Here is a 17,158-nt window from a genome sequence, read left to right on the forward strand (position 1 = left end):
ACTTCCCATTTTATACTGAGCATGAGGTTCCTGATCTGGGACATACCTGTAGCCAATTCCTGTTAGCTGCCCTGGCTGACTCCAAACTGCTAACAGCCTGCAGCCCATGTCTAGCCTAAAATTCTCTCTCAGTGCAACCAGGATATCCTCTTTCTCTACATTTCTCTCTTTCTGTTTTCCTATACTTTACCTTTCTGTTCTTCAATTTTCTTTCTTTACACTGACAGGATAAAAAAAAAAAAAAAAATCTCTTCTCCTGCCTCTTTCACCTATTATTTTATGTTACTTATTTCCTCATTGCCTGAGTATTTTTGGTAGCGTTGGATCCCACTCCCATTTTCTGCAAATGCGAAGTAACTCACACAAACAGAAGTCATGAATCCTACATGCAAACTTATTCACTACCTTATGCAGGTGTGTGAATCTAAAATGTCTATTTTCTGGATTTCCCAAAAGAGGAGATAATCAAGAAAAGCAAATAAAAGATTTCTGCACAAAATCTCCATGGTGATTCTTAAGATGAGTAAGTGCTCAACTGACCTACCATCAGTGCTACCTGAAAACTTTGTTAGTGTGTGTCATGGTATCATAGAATCACACCTACCAAAACAAACCAAACATGTTAATAAAAGAGACACACTAACCATGATATTTGGATTTTCAGGGATTAAATGTGGCAAGGCATACCATGATTTAGTCTCAGGAGTTAGAAAGTAGAGTGCTGTTAGACAAGAAATTTGGGCATATTAATAAACACAAAACAAATTAAAAAGGAGGGGCCTTGCCATTTCCTTTGCATCAACATATTTTAATTGATAGAATCTGTATCCTCAATGGATTCAGGTTATAACCAGGACATTATTAAAGATTTACAGTTAATCTGATAAACAGTAAAATGTAGCTTTTTGTAAAAATAGAATCTCTTGAGTTTTAGTGATTTATCAAATCAATCTTGCAGAGACTTCCTTTGGGTATAATGGATTTAGAATCTCATATTCATAGCCCATCTGTATTTCTGTATGAACCCCCTTATTTCCAATAGATGCTTTTCTGTTAACCCCCCCTGTTCTGGTTATAAAAGATGATATGCATAAACAACAAGAGATTAAAAATCTCTTTTTGAGGAAGGAATTTGTTTACTACTGCGTAACTAGATTATAAATAACACCCTTACTGGTATGTCAAAAAATAGTACAGAAGATGGATTGCATTTTGTACAGCAACTGAAGGGTCACAAAACTATTTTATGGTCTGTATCTTATCATTACATAAAGTACTTGTACATTTAGGTTAGCATTTAAGAATGCTGAACAGCTGGCAACTTTGATTTAATGTTGGAGCACATAAACGATATAAGCAAAACGTCTTTGTATGTGGTAGAAGATGCATGAAAAATTTAGGAAGACTTCTGGTCTAATATATTGTGATTGCAAAAATAAATATCCACAACAAATACATTGGTTTTGTAACCATAAAAGAGATTACCCAAAGGTTTGCATACCAGCAGCTTTCAAGTGACCTAAGCACCACAGCCTCACATCTTAGTGAAATCAAAGCCTGCTGTGGGTTAGCCTTCATCTTACTGACCTTTCGATGCTCTTGGAGATTTGTTGCCGATGAACATTTCTTATTGCACACTGAACACATCAGTTTCTTCCTAGAATTTCCTGAAACAGAAACAAAATACCATCAACATCTTAAAAAGGAAGTGCTAAGAAAGAACCTAAATATTTCCACTGAGTCTGTGACTGTTCACAGGTCATTTGACTGACATCAGATTTTTACATTTGTATCCCATCTTCAAAGTGTTCCGTATCAGAAGTTCTCTGCGGGTGTCCAGCAAACCAGTTACTGATGGAATATAAATCAAGAAAACTAGAACAATAAAGAAAAAACCCTTCAAAATAGATGTTATCACACATCACCAATCCAAAATGAAGAGCACCGTTCACAAGCAAGAACAACTTGTTTATATCTGAACAGTTGATTTCCTCCAGAAGTCAGCACAGGAGTTAGTGAAGCAATGACAAAAACATCCCAAACTGAAGTCAAAAGCACCATTTCTCATTTTTATTTACTCAGAAAGTATTAAACTTTCTATTATCATCATTAATAGTCTTTAACTTAACAGGGAAATCATACAAACAAATCTCCTCTAAAACGTAAATTACAAGTCAAGCTACAGGTCTGCTACCAGATTCTTTTGCTTCTCTTTTCACAGATCCTTTAAAAAAGTCAATTTAACTGGTTTTATCTATTATTTACCTTTTGAAATTCATTATAGTAACCCATAGATGTATTTAATTAGAGGACACAAACCTAATTGCTTGTTTACATGTCAAAAGATATACCCTAGCTTATGTAAAAAATGTTGACAAAAAAACTGTTCAATTACATTGAACACTACAAAGAACGGACACAGAATGAATGAGGGGAGTACTGATTAGTTGAGCACAGAGGAAGTATGGATCATTAACTCATCTTATGGCTTCCAGCCCAATTTTTCAGATTCTCAGCAACCTGTATCCTTCCTGCTCTTGCTGTCTGAAAGAATTCATATTACATTGATTCTTCCTACTACAATGTACCTCATAGGATGTTAAGAGGTTGGAAGGGACTTTCGAAGATCAAGTCCAACCCAAATCAATGAATGGTTTCAATACTTAAAATTTATAGTATTAAATAAGCACTTAATATCATGTGCATTTGATGTAATAAAGCTTGTAAGTATTTATGTACACTGACATACACAAAAATACAGGAATATATTTAGTACTTCAACTTAGAAGAACATTAATGAAACTTCTTCAGAAGAGAAACAGGTGATATCTGTTCATAGCTTTGCACAACAGCCAACACCTGTAACAATCCCTACTACTTTTCCTTGCCACCAGGTAATACAAGGCAGGAAGAAATTCCAGAAGGATCCCTCAACATTGGTAGTTTATTTCCATTCCTGCACTGACACTGGTTGTGATTTCTATGATGCTCAAGTAGCAAAACAAAAGCTCTGCTCATTGTGCAGGCACAGCAAAAATATCCTTGAAACATCTACTCTCAGCCATGTCTGGAGCGTCCATTCCAGAGAATTGTGGAATTTGTATACCACTACAACTGACAAAAGCTAAGCATAAACAAAAATGCTCATGGATGAAAAGAAATTCTTACTGATACTGAAAAGATAGGACTATCTTTTGTAAGAATCATTATGTAAGGGCGTCTGTACTCTTACAGACTTCGGCAGAAGAAAGAGACTTCGCATAATAAATGTTTTACAAAGCATCTCAGTGCTGTCATCATCAGCTAAAGACTGTTTTCTTTGCACTTGGGTGTTCTGCTGTCCCAACACATACTGACATTGAAAGGAGACACACAGGGAGAGCAGAATGTCAGAACTGAGATCTGCATTGTGAACCCAAGAGCAGTATTTTGCCCTGTCATGAAGACAGAGTGAAGTCTGACTCAAAACTATTGACTCACAGGGCACAGATACAAAAACACTAAGGCCCAATGGGACTAGTGGATTGTCTAGTCCAGCTTCCTGCACAACAGAGGCTATAGAATTTTATGCAATACCCTCATCGGGCCTAATCAATTGTGAAGCATGTCTTCAAGGAAGACATACCATTGTGTCCTGAAAAGACTAAAAGATCAAGAACTCACCACTTTCTCTAGCAGTTCATGCTAGTGGTTAGCTTTCCCCACTAATGAATTTTTTTTGCTTTATCTATTATTTGCCTAGTTTAAAGTTTCCTAGATTCCTATTACATTTTCTGCAGCAGACTAATGATTCATCTGGTATATGGTAATTTCTTCCTGAGGGAGGAGAAACAGTTACTCTTTCAATTAGTTAGTTTTTCATTTTCTTTTTGATACAAATGTATCTATTAAAAGGAAGAAACCAAAGACAAAGACTTACAAATTTAAGGCAAGGAACATGTTGGGAGGGAGGGAGGGAGGATAGTGTTCTGAAGAAACTTTTAGATTCTTCCTTACCACTGTGAACATTTTCTTTATGTTTTTTCAGAGCATCCTTACTCTTGAACCTCTTGCCACAGCTATCTGCCTTGCAAACGAATCTGGCATCCCCTCTGCATGCCTCCTTGTGCTGTTCATAACTATATGGGATAACCAGCAAAGAAACAAAAAAAACACAAAAGGCAACTCATCAAGCAGTATCTACAAAAACCAGACACACAACAAGTACTCTGAGCTGAATGCATGCTGCACTACAGAGTTCCAAGGCCACCTCATGCATTACTTACAGCAAACAGGAATGAAAGCATTTGACTTCTTTCACTGTTAGCATTCACAGACACTAGCAAGCTTGAAAGCTAACATGCAAAGGGAGGCCAGCAATGATATGACAGCAGTCCAGTAACTCAGACACAAAACCTCGATTCTGAGCTGAAAGAAGTATTGCAAACAGAGCACTGAAAACTTCTTGAGGAGTCTCCAGGGCCGATATTCTCTGTGCACTGCAGTACACTACAGAAAAATAAATTAAAAAAAGATAAACAAAGTAAGGTGAACATTTTACAACTTAGAACACAGGCTGGCAGTATGTAAAAACATATACATAGCTCTACAAATCCTTAAGTAGGTAAGTAATCTATTTCATGTATGAAACTTCACAAAATTTAGTGAGTATAGTCAAATGCATAAACACCAAGAGTCAGGACTACTGAGGAGTTCACTGATGGAGACAAATGGTTCTGCACCAAAGAGCCTACAATGTATGATTTTAAAAAATAAAAAATTAGTGACATTTTTGTCATTCAAGTTGAGGTCTCCAACAAGTACAAGAAATTTACAAATACATGAAATGAACACAGTGAATACTCATGTACAGGGTAAGGGTAGAAATACTTATGCATACACATGAAAGTTTAAACTGTGAGAGGTAAATGATTGAATGAAATTGATTTAAAGGATCCCTACAAAACTCACTCCTGTTTCTACTCACTGTCTTTGCAGAGCTTGTTTGACAGGGAATTTCTTTCCACAGTTTCGGCACTTGAATTCCTTCTCCTCACTGGGTTTTTGATGCAAAGTCTGAAGATGTTCAGCTAAAATCTCCTGGCTAGAAAAACTGGATTCACAGTTCGGGCATGCATGGTCCTCTTTACAGGTGAGGGGATCTGCATGATTCAAGGTGAAAACAGTAAAGGAATGGTTTTCAGGGAGTATTCTGGATACATTAAGACATTCTTCCAGAAACATGTTATGTAAAATGGCATCACAAAGTTCACAAAAGATATGGTCTCTGAATGGATTATAGACAGTCTATCTTCAGTGGACTATCATCAGCATTATTGAAATTGGATGCAAAGTATTGAATGTGACTAAATTAGTCATCCAGGTTGCCTCTACTTTGATAAACATGCTGAGAATTCACTAGACAGCTCAGGTCACATACTCTCTTAGACACCTTACACTAGGATGGGCTGAACAGCTTTATGAAAAGGTTTACTTGTCTTCCATTTAAGTAAGAGGAAAACCACCCCTGTTTAGGCAAAAACTTAAGTTTTCATAAAAGTGTATGCCAGATGAAATGAACCCTGTCTTCAGTCCAAAATTATGAGACAAAACTCATACGAGAGCTTAGATTAAACCTGGGGAGCCTTTCAGTTCTCCAGTCCTACAGAGTTAGTGTTTTCTCACTTCTTGCTACTACTTCTCAGCTCTCAAGTTATCCCATTTTTTACACATTGCTTACCTGCAGTTTTTTCACCAGTTGGCTGCACTTCTTTATTGTTACCACTGTCTTCATCTTCCTGGATAACAGTTACTACTTCTTCCTCCTCCTCCTCTTCTTCCATATCACTGTCCAAGTACCCAATTAGAAGTTCTGTATCTGTTTCAATATCTTCCACAGCCAGATAGAAAATATTTTCCCCCTCCTGTTGCAAATAGCAAGCAGAAGCAATGAAGTTATGTCAGAGAAAGTAAAATCTGGAGACAAGCATGGGACCCTGAACTAGTATTAGCCCTCAACTATGGAGGGGCTGGCTTTATTCCTCAAGTAGCACAATGCCAGAACAACCTAAGACTTATTTCCCACTGTGGCTGCATGGATAAAGTCCCCTTCTATTCTAGCATTCTTGAAATACTCTCCTGCCTCAGTTGTGAGACTTTTCCAGTATGCACTTTGGCCTAGGCCAAGGTGAAGGTGGTATTCAAGAGCTCCCCTCCTGCCACACTCTGCTTGACAAGAAAATGAAACATTTGAGTATTAGAACAATAACAGAAATTAAATAACCACTATGGCTTTAGCTCTCTCCCCTGCCAACTGCATGAATTATAACCCAGCTTTCAGTAGCATGCTTACATAGTGTTATTTTCTCTCTCCTGGAGCTTCCCAACCTTCTTAATGAACTGGCTTTCACCCTGGGCAGTTATCTTCACTATGAAGTTAGCAAACACATCTGTACAATGCACTTTAAACCACTAGACTAAAACCCTCTACCAGTTTATATCTGTGTAGATACAGAGACCCACAAAAGGCCAAAGATGCAGGCCAGATTCTGCATGAGAGACAAACTACATAATAAGCAGGTCAAAAAACCTCTTCCACAACGAATAAACAAGCTTTCAAAGAGATATAAGCTAACAACTTTGGTCTTTGACAATATTTAATTGAAGTTACTACAGCTGACACCAAAGAGAGGTTCCACAGCAAAACCAGCTCTCCCCTAAACTAAGACAGCTGCTTATTTTTGCCAGATGTGAACTTGCTGCTTTAGGTACCACCCAAAGCACCAAAGGACACTCACTATTAAACAATGAAACCTTCCAAGTCCTATCACAGATACTAAAGCTTATCTGATTAACATCCAAAAAAGATAACTCAAGCTTCTTTGCACTACACTGAGTCAGTAATATTTTGTAACAAGCTTCTAGTACAAGGACAAGAAAATTATTTCTAGTTTTTGTAATATACAAAGATTAATTTCAACTGTCAACAGGGTTGCAGTATTCTTCCAGCTTTAGAAGGCCTATTGTATTTTAGACAAAATATATGTCACAAGAGTGAAATTCATCTAATTCAATAGATCATACATGACACACCTACACAAGAGATTAAATCTGGGAGAACAGGAACCAGAACTAATTATTCAGCTTAACCTAGACCAAGTGCATGAATCGCAATCACCAAGCTTTTATCAATACTGCTGCATCCTCCACATCTTTACACTTCCTTTATGTGTATCTGTGACTTACTTTATAGCTCTGTATCTAAAAACATCCTGTTTTTTTCTCAGCTGTGTACTTTCAATTAGCAAATGATTAATGGAAGTAGTAAGGGTTCTCAATGTTCTCCTGATTCAGACAGGCATATAGTTACCTAGTTATCTTTTTAATTTCTACAAGAAAATAACTACATTCAGGCAAAAGCTTATCTTGACTGAATAAGACTGTAGTGAGAAAATTAAATTACTGTTACAGTAGTGAGTTAACTACTCTGGAAATAAATTTGGGAGGGTTTTATATATATATATATAAACTGTTCACTTTCTTTTAAGTGAGGAGAAATAGTTCATGTAAGGGCTTCAGTGTAATTCCATCACAGTGGATTAACATAAACCTTTCAAAGAATATCAGATTCTAACTAAGGACCTTTATAGTCTTTTGCCCTACTAATCATATTTATGGTATTACATTTAAGCACATGAGCTCACTTCTAAAAAGAAAGGTAGAAAAAGGAAAGCAGTTCACTACTTTCTCAGATCTCTCAATTTTACTGCAAGAAATAACACCAAAGAGGAGTACAATTAGTAAATCAGTAACCGGAAGCAATTGGTAAGAATCCACCAAATCTACCTGGATGGCTGCCAGGTTCTTCTGATCCTGTGATGGAGCCTCATGGACAAAGCGTAGCCAATTAGAGTGGCGCGGATTGCTTGCATCTAGGATATAAAGGACCTCACCTTTACTCCCACGAACCTGAAACATTTTTTAGAAATAATAGTTAAAAATAAAAACTGATTACCAAACACACACGAACCTAAATTGCTCAGCAAGCAAATCTTGCATTCAGTGGTACACATTCACTTTTTTCTATAAGCATATTTATTCACCTAAGAGGTGGGCACCTCCAATCCAACAACTGGTGTCAGCTTCCTTTATTGAGCTTCTCTCTTTTCTTAGCCTTTTCCTTATTAAATGAACAGTATGACTGACTCCCAAGTCCCCCTAACCTGACAGTATGATGGTTCTCATGCTTTTTTCCTCAATCTTTGTTCCTTCAACTCATCTTCTTTATGATCTTGTCAGAAACTACTACAATCAGAAAGGTCCTTTCCTGTTCCAACCTATCATTCTTTTTCCAGTTTCTTTCCTGAGTTCTCATCCTTCACATGTTCAAACATCAGCATGTCTCCTACAGTCTAATTCCAGCTTACATTGAAAAATTAAAATAATAGAAAGAGAAACTTAATATTAATCAAGTCATTCTTCCCCCTGCCAAGACAAAGACATACTGCTGAAAAAAGTACATTTGCTGCTGACTTGTTTTGTTCATGAATCACATGAATCTCCACTGATACAGAAGATATGAAAGCCATGCACCAAGGTCACAAAACCACATTGTTATTCCATGTGATTTATTTACATAATGAACATATTTCCTTCTCCATCTGTCAACAATAAGTATCCAGAGCAGGTATTTCCTAAGAGCTGGGTATTTCAGCTATGTAAGATCAAAATAAGATTGTCTTCATGTCTTTATATTTAAATTGCTCACATTCTTGCACTATTTGTTTCTAATAGATGCAATACCATATTTCTTCAGTATGACTGCTTAAATTACTTAAACACTTAGGATGTATTCCATTACAATAATAGCTGGTGACATTATGTTGTTCTCAGATTAAAACAACAAAAAAACCTACTGTAATTCTGCAAACAAAAGTCTTCAAATTTTATTACTGGTCCTCCAAAGGAAGACATCATATCTTAAGGAGTCTATCATGAAAAAGTGTCAATAATTCAAACTTTGCAAGCTGTTCTACTTTCAAACACACAGATTAACCACAGTGAAAAATGTCAAACCTACACATTTAAATCTGATCCTTGTGGTCCCTTCCAACCCTGACTGATACTTATGATATGCACCTGGAAACATCAAACTTACACTAAGCACTGCAATGGATATCCCAGACAGGTTGTGCAGTTATTCTCAGAGATTCAGATACTCAACACCTGTTCTGGGCACCTGGCACTAGGTGGCCCTACTTGAGTAGAGGGGGTCTCCTTGGGAAGCAATGCCTGCTAGTTATTTGAACTATTGCTTTTATTAGAAATGTGGGCAAAAAGAGTTCAATCAAACCATCAAAGCAAGCTCAGTTCTAAACAGGTAATCCACAAAGCAGGACTTCACTCTGAATTAAAATGGTTAACACTGCAGAGGACCACCTTTGAGTAACTGAAGTCAAACTAATGTCTTTGTGATTTAGCTACCAAAGTATGGTTTCTAGAAACCCACCATGTAGGTCCTATAAAGGTTTCAATCACATCTTGATTTGAGCTGGAAAGAGAAGCCATTAAGATCCTATCATAAAAAGCATACGTGACACTACCTACATTTTGTCCATTCTTCATCTTCATTTGTATGGTCCTTAAATTATGCAGGAATTTATATTCATATCAATGATACATGTCAGTTGTGCTTTCTCAAACAAAGCCAAGACTTAACACATAAGGAACCTATTGATAAATGAATAGAATAAATCCCTTAAAGACGTGCTATATTTTCTATTGCTTTTTTCACCTCATAAAGAAATAATGCTGCATCATATATACAGATGTGAGGAGGAAAAGTCAAGAAAAACAGCCAGAACACTGTACTTAACAAGGACTACATTATTGACATTTACCACTCCTTTTCCTCTGGTTGCATGAATAGGTGAGTTTCCTAAATGAACAACCAATTTTTGAGCACCATGGCAGTGAAGCCCAAACATAATCAATATTTCAAACAAACAAGCTAGGAAAAAGACCAGCTCTTCCTTTGCAAATACATTTCTCAAATTCTAAGTTAGTACAAGCTAATCATGATAGTTAAATGAAATAAACAGCTAGACTGTACATTTTCAGTGGAAAATAGCTCTATAGTGAATTAGTAACAAATCTAAATGAAGCTTGGAATATGTCCCAGGGTGTTCCCTCCAATAACAGTCCACTAAAGTGCCTCAGTCATCCCCCTGCTTTGTGGCATGATTACCAAAGAAAATCCACTATTAAAAGACATATCAACAGCCGACTTCACAGTAAGATTAAATACCCAACATTCCCTTTGACCACACAGTAAATCACTGAGATATGCCACATTTACAAATGCCACATCACTACACAATTATGTGGAAAAAAACATGTCAAACTCCATGTTCACTGCAAGGATACCCATGTCTTCTTGTATGATCTTTTTTAACACGTTTGGATTAGAATACTGGCACCTCAACCTATCAACATCTGTTTTCTGACATTTTAAATAAATCACATAACTGCAGACATGAGGCTAGCATTCTCAGTCAGGAGTAGATTCTTCTCATGATCAAAAGCCAAAGATCATTAAGGCACCTGTTCCAAACATTACCAAAATTAATACTAAGTCATATGCTTAACACGAATAAGGATCATTAAATCAAGCTTTAAAGGGGTGGCTAATGAACTTTAGTTATATAAACAAATGGTAAGACTATAATAATTACTTTGGATGCCTATCTAGCCCATTGAGGATTAATTCAATGAAACTGAAAATCAAGGACACAAACTTGCAACTGAGACAGGGCAATGTCTCACTTGAGTGACGAAAGTTATTTTAAATGCAACTTTTGTAAAAATTCAACCAGATGCATTTGTCCAAGAAATGAGAAAAACAAAAACACAAACATTTATGAAAAAAAAAAAAACAGATTCATTAAAAAAAAAATATGAAAGGCAAACTATTTTAAATGTAAATACCATCTGAGTAGTAATGACTGGGAAGGTAGTCTTCATACAGAAAAAAATATAAAGACTATATTGTTAAAACCTTGATTTCCAATGTTAGATTCATCTTGAGAGCAAACACAGAACTCTTCCTTCAAATTAAGATTTGTTTTATCATGAAATTTAGAACATAATTCAACTTAATGCCTTGTATGTAAAAGCCTTCCTACACCAGAACCACATTTTACAGGCAAGGTATCAAAGATAAAAATATTTTTAAAAAAGGTACCACCACTAGCTTAAGGCTCTTGGCTTCTCATACCTCAGTCCTAAACATTAAAGCTCTGATCTAAGACTGGTGGTAGCCAATAGTCCATTTCCTGTAGCCTTCGCTAGTTTTCAGACAGGCTTATTTAACTGAAAATAACTGTCACTGTAAAAGTGACAAAAGTTAAGAAGTAGAAACATAAGTTAATTTCATTTTGTCATAAAAATAAATATGAACATTAGCTCCCATTGAAAGACTGCTTTCCAGCATGTGTCTGTTCCTCTTGGTTTTAATATAACAATGAAGAACACAATCTTGGCAGATAGACAGAAACCAAATCTGAAATATGTAACATTCAGCATTACACAGTGTATTATGTGCCATCCCATTCTGACCAACTTTCTTCATGGTATGTCAGAATATCTGAAGAAGGACTAAGTCTTTCCAGCCCTCCCTGTTTTAACATTTGCCAAAGTCATCACCAAAAGTATATACTTGCCACAATCCAATAGTTATTAAATGAATGCCACTTTCTTGGTAAGAGACAATAAAATGAACTGAACAGAAATCTTCCCTTTGTAAAGAGACATCTGAGCCTCCAGAGGCAAAACTTGCTGTGAACTTTAATAACTAAAGATTATTCTACTCTTGCCTCTTCCAGTAAATATACAACTGCTGTACCAAGTATACTAATACAGACCAATAAAGCAGCATTTAATCAAGGTGTTAGTGGGATGCAAAGAACAAAACTCTCCATTCATAACCAGCAACTTGCTGCATACTTAACTAGAACAACATACAATTCAGTCCGAGACATGAAGATGTGCAGGTTGAGGGTAATGGGGAGGTGGGGGTTTTGACAGAAAAGAAAAACACAAAGCCATTTAGACATTTTCCTGGCTTTTAGATTTTTTTTCCCCCTAACTATATGTTTACCACAGGTTTCACATCACTTGTCAAAGTATTCCAGCATGTAGCTCTTCACAAAGGTAAGAGCAAGTTTAAAGATACTCCCCACCTCCAGTCCTCTGGAATCTGTTGAATGAGCAATGTAAGTTTCTGGTTTCTTCAAAACTATGGAAGTTACAGGCAGACTAATGACATTCTGCTCTATTTAATTTAAAGACAAACTCTAACATTCTCAGAACTTTAATAAAATCACTGCGTCCCACATTTTCCCAAAGACCAAAAGAAAACGTGATGTGTAAAATTCTGCCTCAGCTTGATGTCTTAACGAAGCCAACTCACAATTCTGATCTTGGGGTGGGGGGAAAGAAAAAAACCCCAAACAAACCTGATCAAAACAGACCACATCACAGACCACAACTCTACACAACTAGAAATTTCATGCTTCCCTGCAGAAAACTATTCCATGAAAATTGAAGCCCAGATACCAGGGATCACATATCAAGAAATGTTCCATTAATGTTAATTTTTATTTGACTTACAAAACACCTCTACTACTCAGAGTTCTTTCTAAAGGACTCTTCTCTAAAACCACATTTTTTGACTGCATGTAAGTCTGAGGTCAAGCTTTAGCCTTCCAATTAATTAGTTTTCATATCTTTGGTACAGCTGACTATGCACAAAGTTGCTGTGACTGCCTCCCACAGTCTCTGAAATACCCATCTACTTGGATGGCTAAACTTATAACTTTCTGCATTCCTGGTCTCGATTTGCAGCTTAAGACTGCTCTCAGTATGATTTAAATTATATTATAAAGCTCACATTCAGATCAACTTCAGTAGACATGAACAACTTGGGTTCAAACATTCAGGAAGTCATAAAATCTGGTATGCAGGAATCTTTTCAAGGCTCTCAAAACTAGGTTACAGTAAGATAGGATGAAATGGTTTTAGAACAGCTCATAAAATACCCATGCTGGTTTGCTGTTGATGGAGTCCTATTAAGTGTCATCAATAAATACATCTACTTGCCTCTTCTTCTTGCAGAAACAGATAAATCTCATTTAATCGTCAGCAATGCAGAATCTGGAAAATCCTATGGCTTTCCGAAAAACTATAATCCACCCACCATCCATTCTGAAAACCTCATTCTAGCTCAAGTATTTTACTCTTTTAAAATAACCCGCAGAAACAACATGAAAATGCAAGTGAGCCAGGGCCTATTAACGTGTATTCAGCAAACATGATAAAAAGGACACTATGCTGTTTTGTTTTCAGCTGAGAACAAAGATGATGAAACCAGTTGCTCTGAGTACATAACCAAGGCAATGAACTGTCCACACCTTCTCAGAGGAAGACTGCTTGTCTAGGGGTTGGGGAAAGGAATTCTGCTTAAAGAACTACAATAGAAAAGAAGGATTACAAATATGAAACAGAAGCACAGAAAATCAGGTGTTTACATCAAAGAGACATTGCTATTGCAAGTATTTTTCAGTTACATCCTCAACTAGTAAACTCAGACCTTTGCTATAGGCAAATACAGCTATGACGCAAACTACGATGGGTTAAGGACCTAAGTACCACATCTAGTGTACAAGCTACTGCTGCCACCTAACATATATAAAAGGGTTAGAAAGTCCTGGAACTCATTATGCCATTGTCTGCCCAAAGATCTCACATTACAAAGTTAGTAAAATTTAAGAACTTCATTTACACAACTGCCAAACTCTAGGACAATTGTCATGGCAGGAAATGTTTTATACTGCAGCTGACACCAGTTGACCAGCATAAATCCGTTATCCCAATAACACAGTTATCTTTACATATTCAAATTATTTACTTAATATTTTCACATTTTTTAATGACTTTTCCCATTGTTGTTACATTTTTGTGTTTTGCTTGACTTGACATTTTTCATGCTTTATTAATTACAAATTATAATATCTGTAACTATTCCTTTGTATTTTAAAGAAGTCAATCTCCCTCCATCCACAAAGCATGTTTTAAAAGGATCAGTAAGCACAAAGCATTCCCTTTCTTTAAGCTAGGGAAAAGAGGAGGGAAATAAAGGATTTGTTACAATAAAATCTTAACTCTGAGAACACCATTTTCTAGGTGTGATGATTGACTTTAGAATACTTACTTCCCACATGAGCCTGCAGTCTGTGTCCTCATCCAGTTCCTGTGGCATTCTCTTCTCCCCTGCAAAGGGCCCAAACTTTTCACCCTAAGAAATAATTACAAAAGACAACACATCAGTAATAAAAGCAAGTGAATAACCAAACTGCAGTAGAGGTATCATTTTCAGCTTCAAATGGAAAAGGACAGCTTTCTTTTGTCATTCTACTATATGCCAAGAAGGTGCATGTCCTTGAGGGTTCAATTTCAAGCTCATTCCCATTTTCTCCATAGCTTGGAGAATCTTAAAACCGCACCTTTCCTCCACATGTTTATTTCCCCCTTGGGAAATATCATTTTTCTTTATTGTAAATGAAGCTGAAATTTACAAGTCAAATTTCTTAAAAGATTTACAGGAAGCACCTTGCAACAGGCATCCAACTAAAATGCAAAATATTTGGCAAGCACAAAGTTGACATTAGATTTATTTGCAAGATTATTTGCAATGCTGCTTTTTGAAGTGCCACGAATCAAAACACTGCATAACTGGGGTTTTGATCATATTCGTTTAAAAACAGAGGGAGTATGCACGTGTCTATGAATTAAATCAAGCCTTCATAAGCAGAATTAAAATGTTATACCACCTGCTAGTCATAACACACGCTGTGAAAGCATCCATTGATACATTCTTCCAAAAGTACTGGGTATTGGTGTTTTTTCCCTTCACAGACATCACACTAGCAGCAGGGCAAATTTAAATAGGGCTTTCTTCTTACACAGGCCTTAACATACTATTTTCTCCCCTCTCCCTTTGCAGCAACAAGCCTTACAAACTGGTAAGTTCCTTTGGGCACTGTTCAGACTGAAAAAGTCTATGCATTTTTAAGCACTAGAGATTTCAAGTAAATAATGAGAGGCAACTTCCGTGTTTCTTTAAAAATAATAGTATTTTGGCTGATTGATCTGGTCCACACATCCCTTCCCCCAGGCACATTCCATGACCCCAGAAACAGCCTGCTACGTGTTTTTCCCTCTTGCTTAGTTTTGACACACTGCATACAGGTAGAGTGGAGAGGAAAAAGTGGAATGACAAACTTCCAGCATCGTTCCTCTTACAAGCAAGCAACAAAATTTTAAATAAATAAATAAAAATCCTGATGTTTAACATTAAACCTGAGGAGGTAATAAACACAGGAAAATAAAATGTCCGTCACTTCTCAGCAATCTTCACCATTTTGCTAATCAAATGTGGTCAGAATTCCTCCCATGCCAGCCTTATAAATACTGGGATTTAAAACCCCAACTTCAAGTTCCTTCTTCTTTTACCTCAGGAGCACTGCAGAAATTTTTCAAACACAAGTTCAAAACCTCAGTGAAAAAAATTCAAGCCAGCCGATATGGAATTTCTCCCCTTCCACCCCGCCATTAGCACTCAAGGACACCTTAAAAATGAGAGACCTCCACCTCATGGGGTCTAAACTTTGTGGAAACCACCACCTAGTTTAGGCAGCCCTCACAACTCACATCCCAAATACAGATGGGCAGCAAAACACACAAAACACACACAATGCAGAGTTCATAACTTTACTTCGGCAACAAACCACCTGAAATAGTATCACCTGGACTGTAGTAAGCAGGATTTCAGATAATCAAGACGCTATTTTTCAATTACAAGGTGTCAAGATACATGACCTGGCTAGGGTACGAGAGACCTGCAGTGCAGTTGAATTGCATCTTTCTCAGGCCCACCTTTATCATCCCGAAACAGCTAATTAAATCGCTCATTCCACCGAACTCTAGGAGCGGAGAGGCGACAGGAGCTTGCGACCTGTCGCAGGGGGATCCTTCTGACGCAGGTACCTCTGAGGCGCCCCGAGGCCTTTAGTCAGGCGGTAACGGAGGGGGCGGCCCTGTCCACAGTAGTTTTGCCCTCAAGACACACGAAGTTGAAAGTAAACGGGGTATACAAAACCCCACAAAGAAAACTCTTCGCTAACTCCGCAGGATAGTCGGCAGCCCGGCCCGCCAGGCCCTCTCCCGCCACAAGCGGCAGCGCTGCGGGCAGCGGGAGGCTGCGGGTTATCTGAGGGGGGGCTGGCGGGCGGTGCCTCCTCAGAAATGAGGGAGCCCGGGCGGACGGAAGCGGAGGCAGCGCCAACAAAGCGAGGCTGAGGTAAAGTTCTAGCCCAGCAGCAGCGAGGGGCGGAGGAGCCGCCTCGGTCTCCTGTGATACGTGGCAGCCGCTCCCCGCTGGGCCGGGACAGGCCGTTACCCCGCTCGCCCGGCCATCACCCACCTTTTTCACTCTGCGGGCCGTGTAGAGCCCCATCCCGTCCTGCACTTTTGACGACTTCAGGGCAAACCTATCCGGCACATACATGCCCAGCATTTTGCATCGACTCGGGCCGCCGCTTGTTACCGTGGAGAAGGACTGTCGGGGACTTCCATCCCACCGAGAGAGCGAGGGAGAGACCGGGGGAGGGGGCAGGAAGAGGGGCTGGTTGCGGGGCTTTCCCAGCTCCTGAGGAAGAGGGGAGGAGCCAGGCCGCCGGCGAGGCCCCCACAGCGGCGGGGCAGCGGGACTGGGCAAGTCGGCGGCAGGGGGCGCGCGCGTCTGGCGGGGCAGAGAGCGGGAACGGGGGGAAGAGCCCTGGTGCTCGCGCTAAGGGCCTTCGTGCCTTCGAGGGTTTGTTAAATCGATTCGTGTGAAATGTCGTGACAGGAAATAGGACACATCCGGGTTTCTAACACATCTAGCCGGGGCGGCCTGGCCCCAACGATGCGCTCTCAGCAGAAGGCACACAGCGCTGGCGGGCTTCTAACATGGCGCCGTGGGCTAACTCACGCAGCATGCACTGCCTTGAAGCACCAGACCACCTTCTTCACCTAGGCTGGCGTTTGTTTCCAGAGCAAATGGCGTTTCATCACCTAGGCA

The 17,158-nt window shown here is 38.6% G+C and overlaps 1 protein-coding gene across 4 annotated transcripts in view; it reads right to left on the reverse strand.

Moving 5' to 3' along the window:
• Positions 1-16,720, reverse strand: part of PRDM5 (PR/SET domain 5) — a 51,592-nt gene extending 34,872 nt beyond the window's left edge. For 2 of the 4 annotated variants that reach the window (XM_068153953.1, XM_068153950.1), the window contains exons 1-8: positions 16,520-16,720; positions 14,249-14,332; positions 7,825-7,947; positions 5,720-5,903; positions 4,967-5,141; positions 4,396-4,488; positions 3,997-4,118; positions 1,588-1,667 (exon numbers count right to left, since the gene is read on the reverse strand). In XM_068153953.1, the coding sequence (XP_068010054.1) occupies positions 1,588-1,667; positions 3,997-4,118; positions 4,396-4,488; positions 4,967-5,141; positions 5,720-5,903; positions 7,825-7,947; positions 14,249-14,332; positions 16,520-16,612 (954 nt within the window). In that variant the 5' untranslated portion in view covers positions 16,613-16,720. Of the gene's footprint in view, positions 1-1,587; positions 1,668-3,996; positions 4,119-4,395; positions 4,489-4,966; positions 5,142-5,719; positions 5,904-7,824; positions 7,948-14,248; positions 14,333-15,972; positions 16,230-16,519 lie in introns of those variants that run through there. The other 2 variants (XM_068153951.1, XM_068153954.1) reach the window with 2 other exon arrangements.
• Positions 16,721-17,158: the final 438 nt, after the last annotated feature.

The sequence above is a fragment of the Melanerpes formicivorus genome, unplaced genomic scaffold, assembly GCF_026170545.1.
Source record: "Melanerpes formicivorus ecotype bairdi unplaced genomic scaffold, bMelFor1.0.p_v2 SCAF_27, whole genome shotgun sequence".
In the NCBI taxonomy this organism is placed as follows: domain Eukaryota; kingdom Metazoa; phylum Chordata; class Aves; order Piciformes; family Picidae; genus Melanerpes; species Melanerpes formicivorus.